At 43.0% G+C, this 24535-nt stretch overlaps 1 protein-coding gene across 1 annotated transcript in view; it reads right to left on the bottom strand.

The window, feature by feature from the left end:
- Window positions 1-312: 312 nt before the first annotated feature.
- Window positions 313-24535, bottom strand: part of AFF3 (AF4/FMR2 family member 3) — a 529930-nt gene continuing 505707 nt past the window's right edge. The window contains exons 17-24 of the mRNA XM_012807928.1: window positions 18403-18473; window positions 15313-15376; window positions 12572-12708; window positions 9341-9412; window positions 7127-7220; window positions 3100-3149; window positions 2733-2956; window positions 313-434 (exon numbers count right to left, since the gene is read on the bottom strand). Of these exons, the coding sequence (XP_012663382.1) occupies window positions 313-434; window positions 2733-2956; window positions 3100-3149; window positions 7127-7220; window positions 9341-9412; window positions 12572-12708; window positions 15313-15376; window positions 18403-18473 (834 nt within the window). The remainder of the gene's footprint in view (window positions 435-2732; window positions 2957-3099; window positions 3150-7126; window positions 7221-9340; window positions 9413-12571; window positions 12709-15312; window positions 15377-18402; window positions 18474-24535) is intronic.

Raw genomic sequence — 24535 nt, 5'->3', positions numbered from 1 at the left:
GTGTGTGTCTGTGACTGTGTGTGTATGTGTGCGTGTGTACTTCTCTAATCAGGAACCTCTGATCACTTTGTGTAGCCTTGAAAACTAGACAAAGAGAGTGTGTTCTGAAGAGCTGTGTCTGACACAGAGGTGGCTTATCACACACGCACACATACAAACACACACGCTCTGGGAAAAGACCACTGTTCGATGCTCAGGGAATGTTCACTGGAGTTTGTAGATGCTGTGGCCAGGAACTTCAGTAGCACAGTGTCCAGAAACGTGGAGCCGTGTGTGGAGACCAGAGCATGAGCCGGCTCAGGGGAGAGGTCCCTAGGACAGGTGGGTGCTGTTCCGCAGCCAGTGCAGGCCCTGCTGGGAGTACTGGACCAGGTGCTCCATGCTGCTGTGCAGGGTGACGGGGCCCATCAGCAGATCCAGGTCATTGAAGAATTCTAGGGGACGGAGAGGGTTGTTAAGAATGACACACGTGTTAGGTGTGCTATCCACTACCCTGGTAACCTGAGTGACTTAAGGAAAAATTCCATTCACAGTCTCTATTAAAATCTAGGATTCTCTATTCCATCATATGACTGTAGCATTGCCTTGAGCCAAATAAAATCCAAGGGTGGAGAACTCACCCTATATCCAAATAAATAAATATGTTATATTTGCCATTTCTAATTCAAATGAATAGCATTTGCTTAGCACAGCAAAGAAAATCCGTATCTTCAGACTACACTCTCCTAGTGCAGTAAGGCTTCCCACTCTGTACGTCAAGGTGGCAGTGTCGTCCCTTATCCTGTACTTAAATCTGCCATGCGCCGAACCCCTGGACTGAATCCAAGGGGTGAAGCTCCAGGCTCCCAGGACAAATCAAAGATGGGTCCTGGGACATGTGTACGGAAGTCACCTTTAGCTTTTGGACATTTTCTGGGTTTGTCCTTTCATTAAACATTTTTTATGTCCCAGGGCACTCTGCTAGGTGCAGCAGGTTAGAGATTGCAGAGGATACCAAGGTGAATCATGGGTGGGCTCTGCTCTCCTCAAAAAGATCACAGTGTAGTGGCTGACAGAGACAAATTCATGTGACTGCTCTTTTAACATGGGTCATCGCTGAGCAATGCTCCTTGGAAGCAGGTGTTTGGGAGAAGTTTCTCACAGGTGCTCACATACAGGCTGAGGAAGTCCTGCTGAGGGACGGGAAATGCAGGGAAAACTCCGGGTTGCAAGTGGCTAGGAGCTTGGCTGCAGCAGGCATTCAGGAGCAGAAAAGAGGAAGAGTCAGTCTGGGTGGGGGAACAATGCCAAGTCTGCACAGGACACCTGGCACGGAGCCCTCTGGTAGGAGGCATCCCTCAGGCAGCTAGCAGTGCCATCTGGAGCATGGCCTGCTCGGGGGTCTCCAAACTGCACACATGTATTTCTAGGCTTTGTCCTTTCTGTCTGTCCATCTGTGACACTTATTCCACTCCATCTCGGCCACTCAACTGGTTGGTGATTTTCAAAACCCTGTTCCATACCAGCTCTTCCAGGGAGCTTCTCCTGGAGCTCTGAGGTCCAGGGCATTCCCACTGGACTTTCTGGGTGCACCAGCTCCAGGCTGCATGTTATGTGCCTCCTGGTTCTATTAACAACTCACGCCCTCAGGACTCACCTGTGCCATGCATTCCTCATCTCATTTTGGACGTCCTGTGTGGGGAGGCCTATGCTATCTCTGGGATATAATTTGCATTTAATGGCCTGAAAGTGAGCTCAGATTTGGACTCTCAGCTGTTGCTGGAGGGATAGTAGTAATGAGTATAATCTTTGAGGAGAAAACTTAACATTATCTATCACGATGTATAACAATTCATACCTTAAAAGAATCCCACTTTCTGCCTCCCAAATTATTCTACTTCTGCAACTCCCTTCAGAAACACAAACGATGATTTATATAGGAGCATTTATCCCAACATTAATTGTCACAGAGGATAAAAACTGGAAGTGACCTAAATTTCTAGCACTGGGGAAATGGTTTGAGAAATCGTGATGCTTTATGACTATATCATCACTGGATTATGCTAGTATTGTACTATCAAGACACTGTAATGGGTACTTTTGAACTAGTTAGTGTCGTGAGAAAATGTCTGATACAACAGCAAACGAGAAAAGGACATAAAGCTCTATCCAGCACACACTACGATCTTATTCTGGAAAAATAGTGAATATTGGCAGAAGAAAGAGCAGAGGAACTTTGGTAGAATGTTAACACTAGTTATTTCTTGGTAATGAGATTACTGATGATTTAAAAACTCTGTTCCCTATAGTTTCTGTACTTTGCAAATGTAGCCACAGTAAGCATGGATTGCTTTGATAATTAAGTGAAAACAAACACTACTTAAAAAAGCAGCACACCTCACTGGTGCATGTAAAACCCTCTCTTTCAGGGTAAGTAGCTGACACTTAAAGAGCTAGTAATATTGTCCTCCATTCCTTAGTTCAAAGTTTCAGGGCCCCAGCTGTGTTCCAGGCACTGGGCTGGGCCTACAAACACACGTTGGAAGGAAATAATTCCTCCGTTTTAGAAGCTCACTGTCTGCAGGGAAACACACGTGTGTACCTGCAGCTGCCTCACGTGGGCCTGGGCAGGGGGCAGGTGAGGAGGCCCCAGCCAGGGGAGAGGTTGTGAAGGTTTTCCACAGCCGCTGATGGCCCCCACTGTTTCCCCTCAGACACACTCTGAGAACTGGGGCTGCGGGAGGGGCACACACCTCGGTTCTCCTTGGCCAGGTTGTCGGCCATCTCCCAGTAGTCGTAGCTGTGCAGGATGCTGTTGGTGATGCTGACGTGGTTGGCCGCCATCTGGTGGATGCGCTGCGGAATGCTGACGATGGTCGACGGGGACAGGGCACTGGCGCTGGAGAGGCTGCCCTGAGACCCCACGGAGCTGGTGGGAGAGGGGTTGGGAGACATGGGGGATGGGGTTCCAGTGCTCCTGGAAGGGGAGAGGCAGAGAAACCAGAGTGGCGAGGTTGGGAGCAGGTGAGGCGGGGTGGCCCTCAGGGCACTGAAAGCAAAGCGGTGCCGGCAGCATGCATTGTCTGGCTTACGGCATTTACTTTGGAAAAGTGAACTTACTTTCCACTGGCCCCCCACGGAGATGGGGCTTGGGCAGCTTTAGACGAATTCTGCAGGAAAATAAAAACATTGACAGTGAGTGCCATCTGCTTAAGGCTAAGTGGCAGACAATAACATGTTCTCAGGTGACTGTGGAGAGAAGGAAGGGCAGACTCTGCAGACAAAATGCAGCTTCAGAGAAACTGGATCTGGGAAGTTCCCATCACAAGGCTATCTGCTTCCTCTCTGTAAGCTTGTCTGGGGCAGCTGCACAGCCCAGGTCGGGGGCGGGGGGTGGGTGGGCAGGGATGGGTCACACAGTGGGCTAAAAGGAAGGGCTTGTCCCATAGCTTGGGATTTTTTATGTACAAATTTTAGGTTCCAAACTAAACCATAATGCCAAGGGTTCATTAAGTTCTGAACCAGCCTAACTTTTCCATTGTAAATAATACAATTTTTTAAAAAGGAAAAAGGTAAAAAACTCTCTCATTCCCTTACCCCCCTTGACGCCTTATAATTTAAAAGGATGTATTTGCAGAAACTGTTGACATATATTTACTTAATACCTGAAAATATATAAAACATTGAATACTATTATTTTAATTTATGAAGTTGAAAAGCATTTCTCTTAAAGGGGAAGTTGCTCTTGCATATCCCCCAAACAGTAAAGTTTGTTTCCTGAACAGACAGGATATTAAAAAATTCTGGTTTATCTGAACATTCTGATTTAGGATGTTATGTTGTGTGAAGGTACTGGCATCAAGCATTTGAGAGACGTTTGAATGCATGTCTTTAGCAAGGGAAGTTGCTAAATATGCAGTTCGGAGCAGTTAGGGTTCCTCTCTGAGAGCTCAGTAACACTTTCTTGGACAGAAGTCCGTTAAGGAAAGAGATGGTCTTTGTGATGCTGATGGAAATTTTCCCTTACCCAGACAAGAAAATAGCCTCTGCCTGGCTCCCCAGAGACAACGTGTTTCTTTTGGTTAGAAAGAACTTTATGAAGTGGTGGCTGATTTTTCTAGTTTTGGTGCAGGTGTTATTAACATGGCAAGAAACGGCCTGCCAGAGCTCAGAGGCCCGACAGCAGCAGCAAAGTGTCCATGTAAGGACAGAATTGCAAACCATGCCACTTTTACTTGTCTCAGGGAATGGAAGTGCTTTCATGGAGACAATTAGAAAAAGAAAACCTTCCTTACTAGGGGAGCTGATCTTCCCTCTCCTGACAGATGCTGGTGACCCCTTTCTCAACCTGGCCTTACTATACGGAGCACTTGGTTTCTACTTCATCATGGGGTTCTAGGAATGTGGTCAACAGAACAGATACTCTGAATGTAAAAACACTAAGGCAGAGGGAGAGAGATTTGGGGGTTGCAGAAACAGTTCAGTTAAAGAAGATGAAGGGAGAGAGAAGTCTTCCAGCCTCCTCCCCTCCCACTAAGGAGAGGGGATGAATGAGAAACACTGGTGGGAACAAAGTCTATTTTTCAAAGATAGCTCTGTACCGATTTGCCAAATTATCTTTGGGACCCAAAGTTTTCATAGTCTCTGAAACTTTAAGATGTATGTATGTACATTTATGTACTTATTTATTTAGAGCAGGGCTCTACTCTATTATCTAGTCTAGAGGGAAATGAGGTGATCATAGCTCACTGCAGCCCCAAACTCCTGGCACAAGTTATCCAGCTAAGCTTCCTGAGTAGCTGGGACTACAGGAGTGTGGTACCATGCCCAGTTAACTTTACATTTTTTTGTAGAGATGGGGTCTTGCTATGTTGCCCAGACTGGTCTTGAATTCCTGGCTTCCTAAACTGCTGGGATTACAGGTGTAAGCCACCATGCCCTGATTTAGGTAGCATTTAAATAGCCTTTGAAACTTTGTGCCCCCCCCCTTTAAGGTACAAAGTTTCAGTTAGCAGGAATAAATTCTAGACATCTATTGTATGCCATGGTGGCTATGATTAATAATAATGAATTGTATATTTAAGAATCTTTAAGAGTTGATTGTAAATGTTCCCATCACAAAAATAAATATGTAGGGTGATAGATATGCTTGCAACCTTGAAAATCACATTGTATGCCATAAATATATACAATTTGTCATTGGTAAATTAATGTATTAAAAAAATAGTCTTTGATTAAGGATAACTGTCACTAACTCCTGGAAGGGAATCTGATTTTTAGGTTGTATTCTCTATCCATTCTGTGAGTATTTGGGGTTGCATATGTACATTAAGAACTTCTTGTTATAATCCTGTACAGAATTAAGCTTCCTTCTTTGTCTCAAAAAAAAAGGTTTTACTATGTCATCCTTGGTAGAGTGCCATGATGTCACAGCTCACAGAAACCTCAAACTCTTGGGTTCAAGAGATTCCCTTGCCTCAGCTTCCTGAGTAGCTGGGACTACAGATGCCTGCCACAACACTCGGCTATTTTTTGGTTGCAATATGTTGTTTAGCAGGACCCAGCTGGGCTTGAACCTGCCAGCCTCGGTGTGTGTGGCCAGCGCCCTACTGACTGAGCTACGGGTGCCCAGCCTGAGCTTCCGTCTTTATTGAAGCATTTTTCTTTTCTTTTCTTTTTGAAGCTGCCACGAGGGCCAAGGGAAGCCTCAGATTCAGATTACTGCACCCAGTACACCCGCGGGGTCTCACCACCAAGGGCAGTCCCATGGCACCCAGAGAGACAGGCTGGCCTTTGGTGACTCTGGTGTGCCTCACAGGGCCCCATTTTTCTTGATTATAACAATACTGCAAACTACTGAACTTGACTTTAGGTGCCCAAAGGAAGGAAAGGCTCAGTGTCAGTTGTCATTAGGACACATGATGACTGAGGGCCCGAGAGTACATACTGGTTACTCTACATGCACAGTTAGGAAGGAGGCAGTACGTTGGACACAGCCCAAGGGACCCCCAACGTGGCCTAGTCATTACAGATAATCTCTAAGAAGTGAAGGTGGGGGATTAAAGGATCTTAAATGACAGTTGTGTATCTGACAAGGTTGGTGGCAGAAGAGATGGTGTAATTTGTATTTCCTATAAATAAATAGACAAAGAAGAGGTCTGAAAATCTCAAATGAATTATTAAGTTAAGGTTGGCTCCACAGTAGTATATCAGAGAAGGGTTTTTTTTTTTTGGAGACAGAGTCGCACTATGTGACCCTCAGTAGAGTGCCATGGTGTCACAGCTCACAGCAACCTCACATTCTTGGGCTCAAGTGATTCTCTTGCCTCAGCCTCCTGAGTAGCTGGGACTACAGGTGCCCGCCACAATGCCTGGCTATTATTTGTTGCTGTTGTCATTGTTGTTTAGTTGGCCCAGGCTGGGTTCCAACCTGCCAGCCTTGGTGTATGTGGCTGGTGCCATAAACATTGTGCTATGGGCACTGAGCCCTATTTTTTGTTGTTGTTGTTGTAGCTGCCATTGTTGTTTGGCAGGCCTGGGCTTGGTTTGAACCCATCAGCTCTGATGTATGAGGCTGGTGCCCTAGCCGCTGAGCTACAGGCGCTGAGCCTCAGAGGTTTAGAAAAAAAATTATTCTCCCAGTGAAAATAATTTCATACCCTGAGGTAAGTAAAGGCTGCCCAGTGTGTGATTTTATCCTTCTAGTTACACATAGCTATCTAGTGCCTTGGAGTTCTAACAAACTATATTTCACTATTTTAAATAATATCTTGATTAAAAATTAAATTAGCTACTAGAGACTAGCTAAGAGGAAACAGCCCTAAGTCGTTACTTCTAAGGGGAAGAAGCTCTAACTGAACATGAAGAATTTATATTAGCTATAAAGATGAATTTCCTAGGACACTGGAATGACTAACTGGATCTTCTTTCTCCTGAGGCTATAAAAATACAGGGTGGCGGGGGGTGGGGGGGGATAAATTAAATGGGCTCTCAAGGCCCAGTCTCTGAGCCCTGAAAGCCACAAGTATGTCATAAATGGAGTATGTCTACAGACCACAGGTGACTTGTATCAGCCCTAAAGCAACAGTTCTATCAGCCTTGTTCAACTAAATACCAGCAACAATGTTCCTCATTCACCAGACAGTACCTTGAAATAGTCGATGAGTGCTTTTGAGTACTTTACAGCATGGTCCCTTTTGAGTCGAAACATCCGCCAGTACAGGAGAGCCAGGCATCGGTAACTGCAGCAAGAAGAAGAGGAACAGGCCCCAAAGAGTAAGTGTGTGTCCTTCACAAACAGGACTCAAAAACAAAAAATCTGTCCAAGGCACTAAATATTCACATCATGTTTTTGTATCCAAAATATTTCCATATGTACATTTACGGTTATGGGTATCTGACCTTCATATTTTCCAAATAATGTAATTCAAAATTCCAAGAAGTATCTATAAATATATTAACCACGAGATGATTCCATAGCATTAGTTTTATCACTACTGTGTTGGGGAACTGGGGCTGGCCGCTTCCTCCTTCCACCACTAGAGGGAAATCTTTCCCCATAAGATGTTTGAGGAAGCTCTAGCACACAGCTTCTGCAGCTTCCTGGGTGAGCAGTGGACTTTACAGAAAATAAGACCCCTTCCACCTGTTACTATTGAACTTTCAAACCAAATAAAGTAACAACAGTGGATATACTTTATAAACAATAAAAATATAATTTGGAGGGTGGTGCCCGTATCTTAGTGGGTGGGGTGCAGGCCACATATACCAAGGTTGGCGGGTTCAAACCTGGCCTGGGCCAGCTAAACAACAATGACAACTGCAATAACAACAACAACAACAAAAACAAGACAAACAAACATACCAAATAGCCAGGTGCTGTAGTAGGCACCTGTAGTCCCAGCTACTTGGGAGGCTGAGGCAAGAGAATTAAGCCCAAGAGTTTGAGGTTGCTATGAGCTGTGACACCACAGTACTCTACCCAGGGTGACAGCGTGAGACTCTCTCTCAAAAACAAAAACAAAAACAAACAAACAAAAACCATAATATGGAGAGAAGTTATCCTTTTATTATTTTCTGTAGTATTTTTATATTTATATATTAGCACTCTATCTTATACAATAACTTTAATTTTTCTTTTTTTTGAGACAGAGTCTCACTATATTGCCCCAGTAGGGTGCCATGGAGTCACAGCTCACAGCAACCTCAAACTCTGGGGCTTAAACGATTCTCTTGCCTCAGCCTCCCAAGTAGCTGGGACTACAGGTGCCCACCACAATGCCCAGCTATTTTTTGTTGCAGTTGTTGTTGTTTAGCTGGCCTGGGCTGAGCTCGAACCCACCAGCCTTGGTGCATGTGGCTGGCACTGTAACCAGTGCTATGCTATGGGCGTCGATCCAACATTTGTTAATTGTCACTATTTATTATCCTAACGTGGAACTTAAAGTGTGAAAAGAGCACAGAAAGCATTTCCTGCGACTTATCCTCTCTTCCTGGACACTCTTCATTCATGTTATAACAATTCACTGATGCAGATCTGGTGTCGACAACTAGAACACCAGCGTACCAAGTGAAACTTTTTTTTTTTGGCCAGGGCTGGAGTTTGACCTCTGGGGCTGGCAGTGCCCTACTCCTTTGAGCCACAGGTGCTGCCCCCAAGTAAAACTAATAGGCTCCTCTCAGCACACCAAGCTCAAGATGACATGATGTGAAACAACATGAGACCTCTTTTGTGCAAGTAGCAACCATGTTTTTTGAAATTATTAGATTCTCTTAACTTGCAGATCCAGTTCTATGAACCTTAAGAGAACAAAAAGTTCTGGATCCCTTTTACACAAGGGACCAACAGGGAAGTATCCTGGGATTTTGGAAGTGAAGTGAGATGTCCTGGGAAGATCCCAGGAGTAAAATTATTATCATTATTATAATCATACAATCATTATCATTGTAATCATTATAAATAGAGAGAAAACCTATTATCTATTGGTTAACATTTTGAAAATAAAAAAGATTTTATTATCAAAGTACAGTAATGTGCTGAGAACTTTAATGTGCCATCTTGCTTCAGTCCTACTAGTCCAATGTATAAAGCAAGATAGGAATTATTTTGGTTGCATTTAAAATGTTAAACACAAGACAAATTCCATTTGGCATGATCTGCAATCAAATTACTAAAACACAGGCAGCCCTACCTGCTTTTAAAACACATGCACACATTCAGAAACAATGATCCTTGTGTAATCAGTCTGACAATTTTCAGTCACTGTGGCACTAGGAAAGTGTTATGCATTTCAACACCTGGTTTGCCAGTGATTACGTTCGAGGCTGGGGATCCTGTACGAAGGTGAGATGGCACACTCACCATAAAGCGGCCAGTTGTTTATCCTCTGGTGTGGCATTGGGGCCTGAGTGGGTTTTTAGTCTCATAGCATACCTAGAAAGAAAAAGAAAAAAAGCAAAGAAATTTTAAAAAATGCTTTCTGATCAACGGCAGAACATTTTCTTTGATGGTACACGTAGTTCTGTCCGCTCAGTACTTAGTTTTTCATAGCGCTTGCTGATAATTCCTCCTTAAAAGCTAGCGGAGGCTGCTCCGTTTCCTCCAAGCTTTACATTAGGGTGATGACTAGACCAAAATGGCTTTTGTGATTGTCTGCCTAGCTACTTTCTGCTCTTTAACAATGCAAGTTCAAATGTTACAGATGGTCAGGAGTGATACCTGCTCAAGAACAGAAAAGAATCGTGTTCATTCTCCCCAAACTTTGATTTATGGCTGAGTGGCTGACAGATGGAGGCCAAGTTCAATCCTCTGGGTTCACCTTCCGAAGAATTTTCATTCCTGGTGCTCAGATGAATGTTTAGATTCATCCCTTTCGTTTGTTAGGTAACTCAGACTTTGTCAGCAGTGTAAGGGTTCTGTGTACATTTTAAATCTATATTTGGTTCTACAGACACATGTTAGGAGGAACTAGTGGCTTTTATGGACTGCACTTAATTTCATTTATTTCCCTAATCCAGGGGAAGTGAGGCCATGGCTTTCTCTCAATAACATATGAAGTTACACATGCGGACTCTTTGAGAGAGCTGAAGCAGTACGTATAATGCTCAGAGCGTCCCAGGTTTAAATCCCAGATCAGATGCTCATTAGCTGTGAGAACTTAGACAAGTATATCAATACCTGTAAGCCTCTACTTTTGTATTATAAAATACAGACTAATGTTACCAATCACATAACATTATTATGAGGATTAACCAAGATAGTGTTCATAAAGCTCTTGGCATAGCAGGCTGGTTCACTGAAATTGCTCAAGAAATGATTCTGTTGTCTCGGTGCCCGTAGCTCAGTGGTTAGGGCACTGGCCACATAACTCCTAGGCAGGGATGTCACGCGGGGTGGGCAATGCACAGATTTATGCAGCAAATACATTAATGCTATTTTCTAACTTAGATTACAATACAAAACAAAACAAAACCAAAACAAATCTCCTTTTGTTTTCTGGTTAGTTTAAGGGATTCTAATTATTCCGAACTATCTAGAAGACGGACTGTGTTCTCTACCATGCAAAGTGACTTGCACCAGTGGGCACAGTGAGTGTGGTATCCCAGGACTCCGAGGTGCATGTCACTGGTATCAGGCTTTTTTGTTGTTTGGGCTTTAAAAATGTAAATGACTTTAAGCAGGCCAGTTCACTGCAGGCCCTAGGCTTGCTTATTCATTCAACCCTCAAACTTTTATTGAGCACACACTATATGCCAGGAAGCACTGTTCTCGGGACTAGGGATATACCAGTGAACTAATCAGATCAAAACCAAAATGGTTTTATCCCTGTGCTCAAGACACTCACATTCCAGGGTGTCTTACTGTTTGGGGGCCCATCCAGTTGCATCCACTTCCTTCCCTGCCTCCTCAGAACAGGGAATGTGAGCATCAAGGATCTCTTAAGACGAAGTTAGCCAGTTTTTTAACTCTGTTTTCTTCCCTTCACTGCTGAAAATACTATACCATATAAAATGAGAGTACAGAGGAATCACCAACACACTGGCTTAGGAGAAATATTTAAGTAAGAAAAATGACAAAGTCGAGTTGACTTTCAAAACATTCTTGAGAAATGCTTTTTGGAGGCAATGTGTTCTCTGATGTCAGGATGGAAATTATATACTAAAGGAGAGTGGTGTAAAATGCCCAAGAACATCTCTGAGCCAGTGTAGACCTGAAAGACTATATCCTAAAACGACTATAAATCTGCCACGTGGAATGCTGGGATGTTGTAAAAATACCTAAGGTTAGATTACATAGTGTCTCATAATCAGAAAGCCATTTAAAATTAGTTTTAGGAACTAATTATTTATTTCACACAATGGGTATTAGATGTTATCCCAAGCAATTAAACTGGCTAGAAACACAAACCATACTATAAAGGTTTTTAGTAGGGTTAGTTGATAAAATTTCCTTAATCATTCATTAAGAAGATATTAATGGCTCGGTGCCTATAGCTCAGCAGCTAGGGCACTGACCACCTGGGTCTAGCGGGTTCAAATCTGGCCTAGCCCTGCCAAACGACAATGACAACTACAACAAAAAAAAAAAAGCCAGGGGTTGTGGCAGGCACCTGTAGTTCAGCTACTTGGGAGGGTGAGGCAAGAGAATTGCTTAAGCCCAAGAGTTGGAGGTTGCTGTGAGCTGTGATGCCATAATACTCTACTGATGGTGACACAGTGAGATTCTGTCTCAAAACAAAACAAAACAAAAGACATTGGGCAGTGTCTGTGGCTCAGTGAATAGGGTGCCGGCCCCATATACTGAGGGTGATGGGACTGAACCCGGCCCCTGGCCAAACTACAACAACAACAAAATTTGCCAGGTGTTGTGGTGGGCACCTATAGTCTCAGCTGCTTGGGGGGCTGAGGCAAGAAAATGGCCTAAGCCCAAGAGCTGGAGGTTGCTGTGAGCTGTGACACCAAGCACGCTACTAAGGGCAACAAAGTGAGACTCTATCTCTAAAAAAAAGAAAAAGACACTAATGAATGTGCCTTTCCAGGTGTCCAACGTGGAACACCAGGGTCTCCCACTGAGCCCTGCACATCTGCTCCTGCCATGTGTCACATCAGCTCAGGCTGGCGGACGGTGCTGGTGTCAGGGCTGTGCCCCAGACCAGTGGGGCAGAACACCCACAGATGGCTTCTCCTTTCAGAAAATCCCCCCGAGTCTGAATCTTCTTTTCTTTCATAAATACTCCTGAATCATTTGCTGATGGAGTTAAAGATTTAGATCATACTAACCTGAGCCAGATTTTTTTTTTTAAAGCATCTTATGAGGTAAAACGAGTTCAAAACCCTGCCACTTCCTAACTGGAGGACGCAGGCAGGTCTCAGCCACCCACTCGCCCTCAGCAATCTGGGGTCACAGGTGCCGGCCAGCTTCGCTCACAACCACAGCAGAGGAGGTGGAGTGTGCCGACAGGCCTCCCAAGATCTTAGGCTCTTATTTTTGGAGGATGAACGCTGGTTCTTGTTGGTGCTTGATGCTCTGTATTCTTAGTACTGACACATGCTCCTCCCCCTCCTCAACTCAGCAAGAGGGCACAGTGCTTACCTGATGAGTTCTACTGTTTCTGAATACATCGTATAAGGAGATTTGGATTCCATGGGGCCTTGTTCCATTGCATTTCCACACTCAATAAATGACAAAGCTGCTTCAGCGTAGTTCAAAGCCTTTCCAAACTTTTCCACCTGATCAACAGAATTAATACAGTATCTTCTTCAATAACATGTAATTAAATGACATAGTCACATTCCAGGGAGTTTATTAGAGAAACCCAAATTTTCACTTCCCAAATCCTGTGAATGAAGCTGGGAGAACAAAGACGTAGGGTACTTCCTGCTCTAGGTTTGGAGTGAGCAAACGTTACCTACAGAACTGTACCAAACCCACGTGACAACTGCCAATCCACGTTACGCAGAACTTCACGGCAGCTCTGATCTCCTAATTTCTGTTTCCCTCTTTCTAACCCTTAATGGTTTGGCAACTCAATTCCTGGTACTTGTGGGCTTTGCTAAGTATCCATCAAAGTTGATAGGTCTTGTTCCAGAGAAGAGTTTTTATACCTTTTTGGGTACATTCCCAATTTGGATGGTTCCAGGCTATGGTTATTAGGTTTTGTTTTGTTTTTTTTTTTTGCAGTTTTTGGCCGGGGCTGGGTTTGAACCCACCACCTCCAGCATATGGGGCCGGTGCCCTACGGTGGCCTTTGAGCCATAGGTGCTGTCCTATTTTTTACGGTATTTGTGACGTTTCCATCTCTATGCTTCCCTCTTCTCAATTGTTTTTCATTAATAGTCAGGACCTCACTTAAGAGTGAGGAGAGGAGAAGAGATAAAACCCAAATTACTATTTTGGCCTGGCCAAATGGGACACAAAGTTGAAAATCATAAAATTTTTTTTTTGAAATTATCTGCAGTTGTATAAGTTTCTGTTAGTTTTTCACCACACTGGCAAGGATAAGCATGCATGAATCAGCTTCATATTCCGAAATTCTTATAAATCTAAACTTACATATCAAGTTCCTGGTTCTAGACAAAGTCTACTATCTCTAGATAATTGCATGTTCTAACTTGGGACTGCGACATCTCCCCAATTTTCAAATGACTCCCTCATCCATCAAAACATAGAATGACACACATATTCTAAACACTATTCTAGGCCACTGAAAAAAGAAAACCAAACTTTGTTAGTAACGACACCTCAAACAACGGACATGTAGAACAAGATTCATTAGCAAATCAAAATTTTAAGCTACTTACAAACCTAACAGGCTACAAAGCACTATTTCTTGGCAACACTTTCAGATAAATGAAGTCATTTCATTTAGTAAGTATTTCCTAAAGCATCCTATTCTGTGGTATGTGCCCTTGACAAACAAAAGCTCCTTCCAGGAACATCTAATACATTTAGAGAGAGAAAACGTGCACCTCCGAGACAGTTCAGAGTGCAAGGCAGTGGTGATTAACCAACATAATGCAAAGCAAAGGGTCCAGAGCAAATGAGATGGTGGGAAGGGAGCAAAGGATGGGGCCACAGAGAGGCTGGGAGGCTGCAGGAAGGGGATCTGAAAATGATACTAGGAGGGAATGGGAGGTTTTTACCAGGTTTGAGGAGGATGCTGAGGGCGTGAGTGTGAAGCTCTGTAGGTGCAAAAACTCAGACGTGTGTTTAGAGGCCAGTGGGGGATCAGCCCAGCTGGAGCAGAGTTCTGTCTCTCGGGAAACCTCATCAGGAAAGGTAAGGTTGGGTAAGATAACAGTGAATGAATAAGGTTGTAAGCTTAGGTGATGGATTCAGGAAGAAAATCTCATTCTGCTTAAGAATTTGATGCTTTTCTCCAATAAGGCCACGCATCAGCTTCTTCAGATGACTAGAATTCCCCACCAGACTGTGAGACGGTGTGGACAAGAACTGTACCTCCCACTGCCCTGTTCTGTTTTCTGATACTAAGGGGTTATTGCCCCTGTCCCAGTGTTCCCAGGCAGTGGTCTTCATACAAATAAATGTGTAATGGGCACCGTCGGTAGCACTGGAACCTCTTCCAGTACTCTTGTTGTTTAAACATCTCAGATTTTCTCAAAGTCATTTGAAATGCCTTATCCCTTTCCAGCACCTGACTCATCTCAGGTAGCAACACTGGAGGGAAGAGAAATGAATTACTAGGTAGGCAGGAACACCTCTGGATGAGATCTTAAGATGGAAGAACCGTAGTAGGATCTCTTTTAGAAAAAAAAAAAACAGAAGTTTTATATCTCTTGCTAGAGACCTTCAAGCTTTCCAAAACACTGGACTATCCAAGCAAGAAAAGGTATTCTTTGAAAACATCAAATCACGGTGACTTTAGAGTCCCATGTGCAGATAACAGTTTCTGTATTGTACAGTTTCAGAAAAAAGCATTTATTTGGCAGATATATAGGAAAAACACAAGTGTTTTTGGAAAGAGATTTGATCCTGGGACCAAGCCAAAGGATGGCTAGGCTAACAAGAGAGAAAAATGGAAATCTATATTTTTTTTGAAAAGAAAAAAAATAGTATTAGCCACTGAATCCACTGGCTTTAGTTACTATTCAAACCTTAGGACTAAACTGAAATATTCATTTATCCAGGGCTTTCTCTTGGTCAGACATTATTGGTTGAAGTCATAATTTATTGGGCTATGAACACTTGATTATATAAACATTTCTCCATCCCTGTAATAGATTTTATAATTACCCTAGCTATATTGCCCCAGTGATGAAGCTGCAGTACAAACATAATTTGGAAGAATGTGTCTGGAAAGAAAAGGGTCTTACCATTGCATCTGCTTTATGCTTCATCCGTTTAGCTTCTTGCATAAAATAATCTGCGCTGCGAGGCCTACAAGGAGAGGATGAGCTTACATGTCATTATTGTGGACGTTCATGGTCTTTTGAAAACACTGTTTTCACTTAAAGTGAAATTTAAAAACTCTGCTGAGTATGGGATTAAGTATTTTTTTTAACCTTTCCAAATATCTGCGTATAGGTAAAATACTGCAATTATTTTTCTCTGGAGTTAGCAGTTCTAAATACACTCTCTAGATGCCAGTGTCCTCACTTACGGTGGCTTTTACACGGTCTCCTGGTGCCTAATTTGTGAGACGTATTTTTTACTGGATGATTAAGAAAACAAGTCAAAAATTCTCATTTTATACAATATTTATATAAAACAATCCCATTTTAAGGTAAAGACTGTAAACATATCTCATAAGAATTGCATAGGTATGTATGGGTGAGTATATTTATGTATCCTTATGTAAATCAGTGTCATTTATAGGTGTTTGCAGTACCTAGTGTTGTATATCTATGTGTTAAATTATTTTAAAGCCTCACAGCAAAAATAGAAAAAAGTAATGTATGATTACATTCCAGTTATAATGACGTTAACTGAAAAATGATGTCTACCTTGTAACAATGCAAACATGGCATGCATTCTCTGGAGTTTTGATTAGGTAGATGGTAAACATTAACAGCAGACGTGTGCATTATTAAAGCAATAACCCCGGCCACTGCTGACTCTGCTGGGAGATGAAGGTAATCCACCCAGAGACTGATCTGAGCGGATAATGACCCCAAGTTACACTTTGCTACTCCTCAGACAATGCCTTTAAAGTCTCATAGATTTTTTTTTTAATTCCATACAAACTTTTTGTAAAACTAAACCTTACCTATTCATAAATATCAAATGTATGCCAGGACTTCCTGAATGGGGGCTACCATTAAGTAGTGACATTACTTATGGATTGTTTAACCTATCGTTACGTGCTTATTCTGAACTGCCTGATTTCAGATTCTAATGAATCTTTTACCTTACTCTGCTCTAATGGTAGGTAGTCAGAGCATCCCTTTCTCCAAACAGGTCAAAACACTTAGGAAAATAATGTATACTGTGACAATGACATTATGTTTTAGTTAATTAGTCATGCAAACAAACAAACAGACCAGAATCACAGCAAATAATTTCAGGTCAAACATCACTGATGTTAGGAAGGGACCTGGTTTTCTGTCTCTTACTTCTTTATAGAATGTTGTTAATACTGCCCTGACTACTTAACTTCTCCAATAAAGAACCGGAACAGAGCCGCAGGCTGCCCTGATGAGCAGGGTGGACCGCTCTGCCTCTGGCTTCACTGCCCTTCACTTTCCTTCCCCTCACTCAGGCCTGACACCTGCTGTTCATCTTGGTGGCTCTACCCCTGGGGTGTGGGGGGCATGGGGAGTGAGCCAGCAATCTCCTTCATGGGAAGGCCCTGCTCCTCCCAGCCTACTTTGTTTCTTTTCTTTTCTTTTTAACCCACTCCGCAGTTGGTGGACCAGCTTTGCTTTCTCTAGTTGGTATCCTCGATGCCCAAACTTCTTCCACTTGGAGAGGTTTTTACCTGCCTTTACAGGGTGGTTTTTCCTTCTTTGCTCACATATTGACTATCTATTTGGTCTTTGATTCCATTTCTGGCAATTTACATTATTTTTGTTGTTCCTGCTTGTTTCAATAGTTTCTTTCTTAGAGCAGTTTCAGGTTTGTGGGCATAATGAACAGAAAGAACAGAGTTCCCATACACCTTCCTCTGCCACCAAAGCCTCCCCTGAAGCAGAGGGCGCATTTGATACAATCAAAGGACCTACGATGACACACCTTTATTACCCAAGTCCAGAGCTCATTCTTGGGGTTGGACATGGACCCACCATTATAATGTTATACAGAATTGTTTCACTGCCCTAAAATCCTCTGCATTATTTCGTTTGTCCTTTTGCTTCATATGCTAAACATGGAAGGCCAGACCCCACCTCAAGCCCAAGCTCAGATCTGACAAATCTGGGCTTCAGATAGGTCCTGGAGCCTATTTATTCTGGAGAAGAGTTCAGGAGTCTTCCTGCACCTCTGCTCCTGTTACCAAATGCTATGAATGCTTCTTTGTAGACACGCCTCATTTCCCCCAATGACCATGTTTACCACGGGAGCCTGGGCTCTTCTCACTTCTCTGGTTCCTCGGCCTCTCGTCTGACTCCCCTCCAATCTGTCCTGAGTGTTACCTTTTGGCCAGTGTTTGTAAAACACGCCTTTCATTACATCATCATCTTTCTCACAGACCTAAAATCAACCTCCAGGGCCTATGTGATCAATCTCAGTTCAGGTCCCCAGTAGTCTTGCCTAAATTCTGTTAACCACATCAGTTATTTACCAAGGCCCTCGACCAAAGTCAGGAGTGGTTTCCTTAATGTCTTGGTAACACATCCTAGAAGTTCTGTTCATCCATGCCCCATCTAGAACACTCTTCCCTCTGCTCATTCACTGAGGGCACAGTATGAGCCAACGTTACCACCCCTCAAGTTCTACTGCCATTATGCCTTCCAGGTGGCTTCGGTCCACACTCATCTCTGTCCTTCCTGATTGAGCACAGCGCTTCCTGTTTACACTGCATTTCTGGCTGAGCAGTTACCTTCTGAGCTGTGTACTGGGCTGTAGTTACTGCATGTGAAACCCAGTTTCAGCAGGGACTGTGTTGTGTATCTCTTTGATCTTCCCTACCCGGTAGTTATAGGTACATGGTAGAAAGTGAGTAAGTCCCTCTTGAATGGCACTAAATTCATTTTGAGCTTAGAAAGGAGTGGTGGCGCCTTCTGATGGGTACAGCATCGTAGCCAATGAGCCAGGGAGTGTCTCCATGGCAACCAGAAATTATCCACCTCATTATCTGCACCACACTCTAGTATCAAAGTTTGGTCATTGTTTTCTTGCCCTGTTTTGTAGACCTTGTCACTAACAGATCATCATTTCAAATGCATCTCCTTCATTTTCATTACAGGATTCCTTTGGTGATAAGTGACGGCTTCTTAGTTTTCACCAGGCTTCTGGGTAACTCTTACAGATGGCAGTGGCTCATAATTCCTAATATGGGATCCTTAATCAATGCTGTTTTTACTGGCAGCATACCAACCTGTTTTTTCAATGTGATACAAAGGCTGAGTCACCAACTCTCACAATAGCACATGTGGATAAGTAACACACCTAATTTTCTGACTATTTCACAGCAACTACAATAGTAACCTGAGAAGCTCATAGAAAATGTACCATCTGGAGGCCATTTATGAACACATTTGTTAGAGTTCTCATCTTTGCATATAATGGAGGACGATACTGAGTCACCGCAGATCGCCTGAGGATTTGCCCATTTTCTCCTTTCAGGTGATTTCCAGAGCCAGGCTTCCGGATCACAGCATTGTAAAGCCACCGGGCCCACCAGGACCTCACCCAGAGTGTCCAGCTTTGTCGTGAATGCACACTAGCACAAAGGCATCCCTTCTGCCAGCAATATATAAGTCAGTAGGAAAAGCAAAATTGCTGTCTCCCCTGTGCAGTTACAGAATATAATATAGCAAAGGTACAAAATGAAATCAGATTATCTCAATGTTCAAACAGGTTTTTCATCTAATCTTCTGCTGTTTTATATGGAAAATCTAGAGTTTTTGTTTTCATTTATGTAATAAAATTTTTTACTTTGTTTCTGACAGTGATAGCATTTTGTGAGGATACATGAGCAAACCTACTAAGAGGTCAATTAAACATCCTAAGTGTAACTAACTGTGTGTCTCGGGTCTTTCAAAAATGGGACTGGAGTGATCTTAAAAATCAGAGCTCAGCCACATGCATCAAAGCAACAAAAGCGGTCTGAGTACTTGATCCAAATACAACATTTTCTTTTCTTCTCTTCATCCTCCCACCACCCCCACCTACAAACACATGGCCCTGGTTCTAAGCAGTAACAGGGCGAGAGTGACCCCAATATTTCTTCTGGCAGAGGAATATTAAAGCAACCCTGTTTTTTGTTCTCCTGCGTGGCCGAGACAGAGTTGAATGGCCCCCCACAGAGAGGCTGGCAGACCCCTTTCTGTAATTCCTCCCTCTGCGAAATGCAGGCCTTCAGCAGAGCCAGCCTGTTTTGTGAAAACTGGCAGGGATGAGAGCTCAATGTGTTTGAACAAACAGGTTCTTCGGCACAGCAGAAATTGGATCATTTTCTCAGGGAAGTTGAAGTCCAAATCTGACAGATAGGCAACTGCATACCAAATGAATCCATCATCTGCTATCCGGTATGTCAGCTTGTCACTTGATAAGCCCCAGAGGTGTTACTGTGTCCCAGGCTTTGAGGTACCTTCTCCAAAAGGAAAAAAAAACACATACGAAATTAAGTAATTATTTTTAATATGCAGAGTTAAGTGATCACTACTGATGGTGGGAGCACATGGAGTGGGAGTAAGACGCAGGCGGTCAGGCGAGGGCCGACAGGTCGCAGCTGGTCTGGCCGGTGTAGCTCCCGCCTGACCTTCACCTCCTGTCTTCTACTCTTGGTTTGTAAATTTAGCTTCAACCCAACAGAGGAGTTTAGGATGATTGAGTTCGGAGATTAACTTTTGAATTGGAAATGTTATAATAGGTCAAGGGTTATGCTGATTATTGTTTATTATTTATTGTTTAAGATAAGTGTTAATATGGATTTTGCTTTAAATTTTTATATATAAAACTATGGTTTTCAAAATGGAAGGGAAGAACAGTCTTGGAGAGGCCACCCCACCGTTCTCCAGAAGTGCTGGAGAATTCTGATAATAAAGCTTGTTGGTCCCAATCCCCGTCTCTGTCTTTGGCTTACAGTGACAGGAGGCCAGCCCCTTTTGGTCCAGTAACAAGGGGGGTATACTTCAGAGCCAGAGACTCTGGGATGCTGGTGGTGGCTTTATGGGAACTTTCCCACAGAAGCAGGCAGACTGCACTCACACAGCAAGGATTCAAGTGCAGCTTCTACATCCACAGCCTTGATGTTGGCTGGGACCTGGAGTCTCTCAACACGGCTTTTAGAAGCCCAAGGGATCATTTATTATTTCTTACAGGCCATAATACTCCTGCACAGAGTTGCTTCCTTCCTGGCCACACACAGAAAGCAGCGTGTGCTCTGTGGGACACACAGGCTACACAAGGCAGGTTTTGTTATTCGATCAAAAGCACTTTTCTGTTGAAATGAAAAATTATCAATCTGATGGCCGTCCTTCTCTGGGTGTGACATTTAAAATAAAATAATTTCACAAAACTCTAAAAATGATCAGAGATATCAGCCTGGGAGATCTACATGCCCTTTAAATCTCCCCCATCCCCGAGCCCCATCAAAGCCTACTCCCTGTTCTTTCTCTCTTTTTGTTTTGATTAGAACAGCATAAGGATCTGGCCTTGAGACAGAGAATTCATAACAGGAAAAATTCCATATGAAAAATAATAAAGGCTTACTAATGGTTTATCAGGAAAACACAAAGGTGGGAGCTGGCTTTGAAGGGGAAGGGGAGACCCTCAGGAGAACAATGCCTACTGTAGTCCCAGGGCATGCACCTGGGGTCCTCCCACTATGCCACGCTGCCAAATATCCAGGCTTTTACCCATGGAATCCTCCTGTCCTCTATGAAATTAAAATCCTTTTAGCTAGGAGACTGCTGTGCATAATTACATTACAAATGTCAAGTCCCTCTTCCTTCCTCCCAGACACACTTCATGTGCCTCGGCCTTCAGTGACTCACGGCTGAGGGAGTCCGTAATGTTGGGAGGTTTAGGTAGCTGGGTTCCTGTTATTGGCGCCATGGGGACAGATGGGACATTTGGTGGTTTGGCTGATCGTGACTGACTATTCCGTGTGAAATATGGGCAAGAGACAGCACGTCCTCCAGGGAGCAGCCGGCAGCTCTGGCACCGGGTTCTGCTGGCTTCTCAACACACGACGCGGCTGGCGGGAACAAGGAGCTTGATTTTGCAGCCAAGCATTTCCCCACTAAGCTCTGCTCAGGACTTCTGTACTGAGGCCTTCGTGACACAGTTGTTCTCTCTCAATTTTCCCTGGCCAAGAATTCCCCTGTCACTAATTATGACACCAAGTAATTTAAAGTTCATGGCTTTGCACTAATAAGATCAGTTTCTAGGCTTCCAGTTGAATTAAGTGCTGTCACTCATTGACATAAATGCCTACAGATTTTTTTTTTTTAATAAAAGTTTGGTAATCACACCAGTGTCACCTTAATACTGTGGCTGTCAAGTAGTGAATGTTGTGCATTTGCTAAATGTCAGGGGAGGAGGTGAAGTCACACTGCTGCCAATCTGAGCCTGCAACTTACAAAGAACACACTGACCTGGACCACGTTTTAAAAGTAAGTGTCATTTCCTTCAATTCTATCTGTATCCCAAAGGGACTAACTGGTGCCTATTTAATTGGTAAGGAAAAGGGGCTTGCAAGCCCATGAATTTATATTTACCTGCATGTAGATTCCTTATATTCATAAAAAAAGAAAGGAACGATGCAGGCACCCCCTGGGAATGTTATTTATCGTTCAGCTGGGTTCATTCAGCACTTGTTATTGAGAGCCCACTGGATTCGGCTGTTGTCTGAATCGTATGTTTATTCAACCATTAACAAGTATTTATAATACAAAAAGATGAGTTTACTTTTTTAAAAAAGCTACACGATGCGGCTTTAAAAATTAAATGACAGCGTGGCATCTGTTACTTTTTGGATCACTATAAATGGATTTCCATCAACTCCAAATTACTCTGGTGCTAATTATCTAGTCCTCTCTTTTCTTCCACTGGTGGCCTCTCTTTTGGTCATTTCACTGCTTGTTGACACCCTCAGTGAAATCAAGGAAAGTGACAAGGGCTGAGATTCTCTTGTCAGTGAGGTTGCTGGTGGAGGAGCTGGCACAGAATGGAGGGGGAGGAGGGGGAAAAGGACAAGAAGGGTGCGGAGGAGGGAGAAAGACGATGGGGAAAACAGGAGGAGGAAGAAGGAAGGCGGAGAGAGGACGTGAAGATTGAGGTTTAATGACCACTCATGGGCCTCCCTCTACCCTGAAGACCTGAGAATTCATTAATCACCGTATCTTACCCCTGCTCCTATCCTTGGCACTTAGTTACTGCTCCGTACATATCAACTGAAATTGGGAGACATTTTGCACAATTTTAGGTGATATTTTAGTCCAGTGATCTCTTGAGGGTCACTTATTTTTAATATAAGAGACAAAGCTTATTTTTAATTCCCAAGTTTCAAGACTCTTTCCACAACTTTTTTAGTTCCATAGCTGAGTGGCTATTTGAGTTACATGTTTATTTTACTGTTCTGGTTGCGAATCAGTTGGGACACCTGGCAACTGGAATGTGACATATATCTCTCCACGTGACAGATACGTCAGAGTGCCTTTTTATTCTCTCACATCTCTATCCATAAAAGGAAAAACAGTTTTATTGTAGCTTTCAGCCAGAAAAATCACGCATATTGCTCATGGAGAGTAGCCTCCTCATTTATACAGATAGTGACAAAATATTAGCCTCAGCCCTAGCAGACTGAGAAACAGTTCCTCTCACAAATAATCCCACGACCTGAGATCAAAGTAGGATCATTTAGTTGTTGCCATTTCTGATTTAGCTTTCTGATCCATACTTTCTGATCTTTGTTTTATTTTCCATAGATGTTTGTTATCTATCTATGTATCCATCTATTAATCTATCTCTAAAATACTCGCAACCCCCCCCCCCACCGAAGTGTTTGGTGTTCTGAGCACCTCAGTGTCTAATGCTCTTGTTTGATCATGTTGATAGGAATTCTAAATGCAAATTTCCATGTTATCCTTATATACGAGTCTAATTTCCTGTTTTTACAAATGATTAAAGTTCACACAAACAATTTCTATCACTGAGCCCTAATTATAAATGTAGTTGGCCAACTGATTACACACCCATACATGCCTTAATTACTACCTCCCTGGCTGTTTAGCAAGGGCAGTGGCAAAGTGGGGCGGGGAGGTGGGGAGGAGAGTTGGGGAGGGCCAGGAGTCTGTGTGCAGCGTCAGGAGCAGCTGTAGCCATGAGGAGAGGAGAAAAACACATGTCCTCCTGGGCTGTTCTTAAACTTTCCTAAATCCAATTATTTTGGAGTGTGCTCATTAAACAAAACAAACAAATATGGATTGGCTTTTAACCCCCAAATTCTGTGTCCTAATTAGCTTATCAAAATCCAAGTAACATGCAAAGACTACAACTTAGTGTTCTCATTTCCCAGGGAAGCCTACAGAGTTAAATAAATAGACCTGTCTATGCTCTGGGTGAAGGTCAGGGATGGAGAAGCTGATGAAGGCAGGTAAGGCTGCATAGTGACCAGTCCCGGACAGTGCTTTATGTTCTGCAGGTGATGTCCCTGAGATGTCATCTAACTGGATTTTAGAGCTCTCCTCCCCCCAGAGGGAGTGGTGGCATCTGTCACTGCTATCACTTTTTGGGGAGACATTTAGAGCCATTTCATTTTCTGACTCTTAGTCGGGTCAGTGGTTTGTAGTCGGTCAGTCCCCTCAGTTGGACTGTCTGCCACCAGAGGGCAGGAGCTCCCATTTTCACAAGCTGCTCTACCGCAGGACTGAATTCTTCCTGCTTCATGCAGACATATATTTGACGTTTATTGGACAGCTGAAGTTGAAAACAGGATTCAAGCTGAACTCTTGAAACCATATCTTCTGCCTTCCAGGCTTGTCCTGGACACATATTTTTTCCCCCTAAGAGCCTAAATAATTTTCAGCATCATTTATCATTTCTCATTTGTCATTTTCAGTTTCTCAAGAGCATTCAGGATGTTATTTTTATTCATCTTCTTCTCTTGTTTCTCCTCCATTTGAAACTGATGTTGGAGATGGAACTTATACTTGAGTATCAGGGCTAGAATAGGTTGAAGGATGACAGGATACTTTTTTCCCATATGATAGCCATTGATACTATTATAAAGAATATATAGCATTTTGAAGGAACAAAAGCTTTCAGGAGTAAATAACTCTTATTCTTTGCCTATTATGATTTATAAAAACAAAAATGGTTCTCTTTCTGGTAGCACAAAACTGCTAACAGTGTACAATATAGGTGTGTAGATGTGTCAGACGCGTTAATGCTATTTGCCTTTGCTTTCTGACATTCTTTTTTTTTTTTTTT

This window comes from Otolemur garnettii, unplaced genomic scaffold, assembly GCF_000181295.1.
Source record: "Otolemur garnettii isolate 467f Iridium unplaced genomic scaffold, OtoGar3 scaffold00079, whole genome shotgun sequence".
In the NCBI taxonomy this organism is placed as follows: Eukaryota; Metazoa; Chordata; class Mammalia; order Primates; family Galagidae; genus Otolemur; species Otolemur garnettii.
Note: the sequence above shows the minus strand (reverse complement) of the source record. Positions and strands in the feature narration are given on the sequence as shown.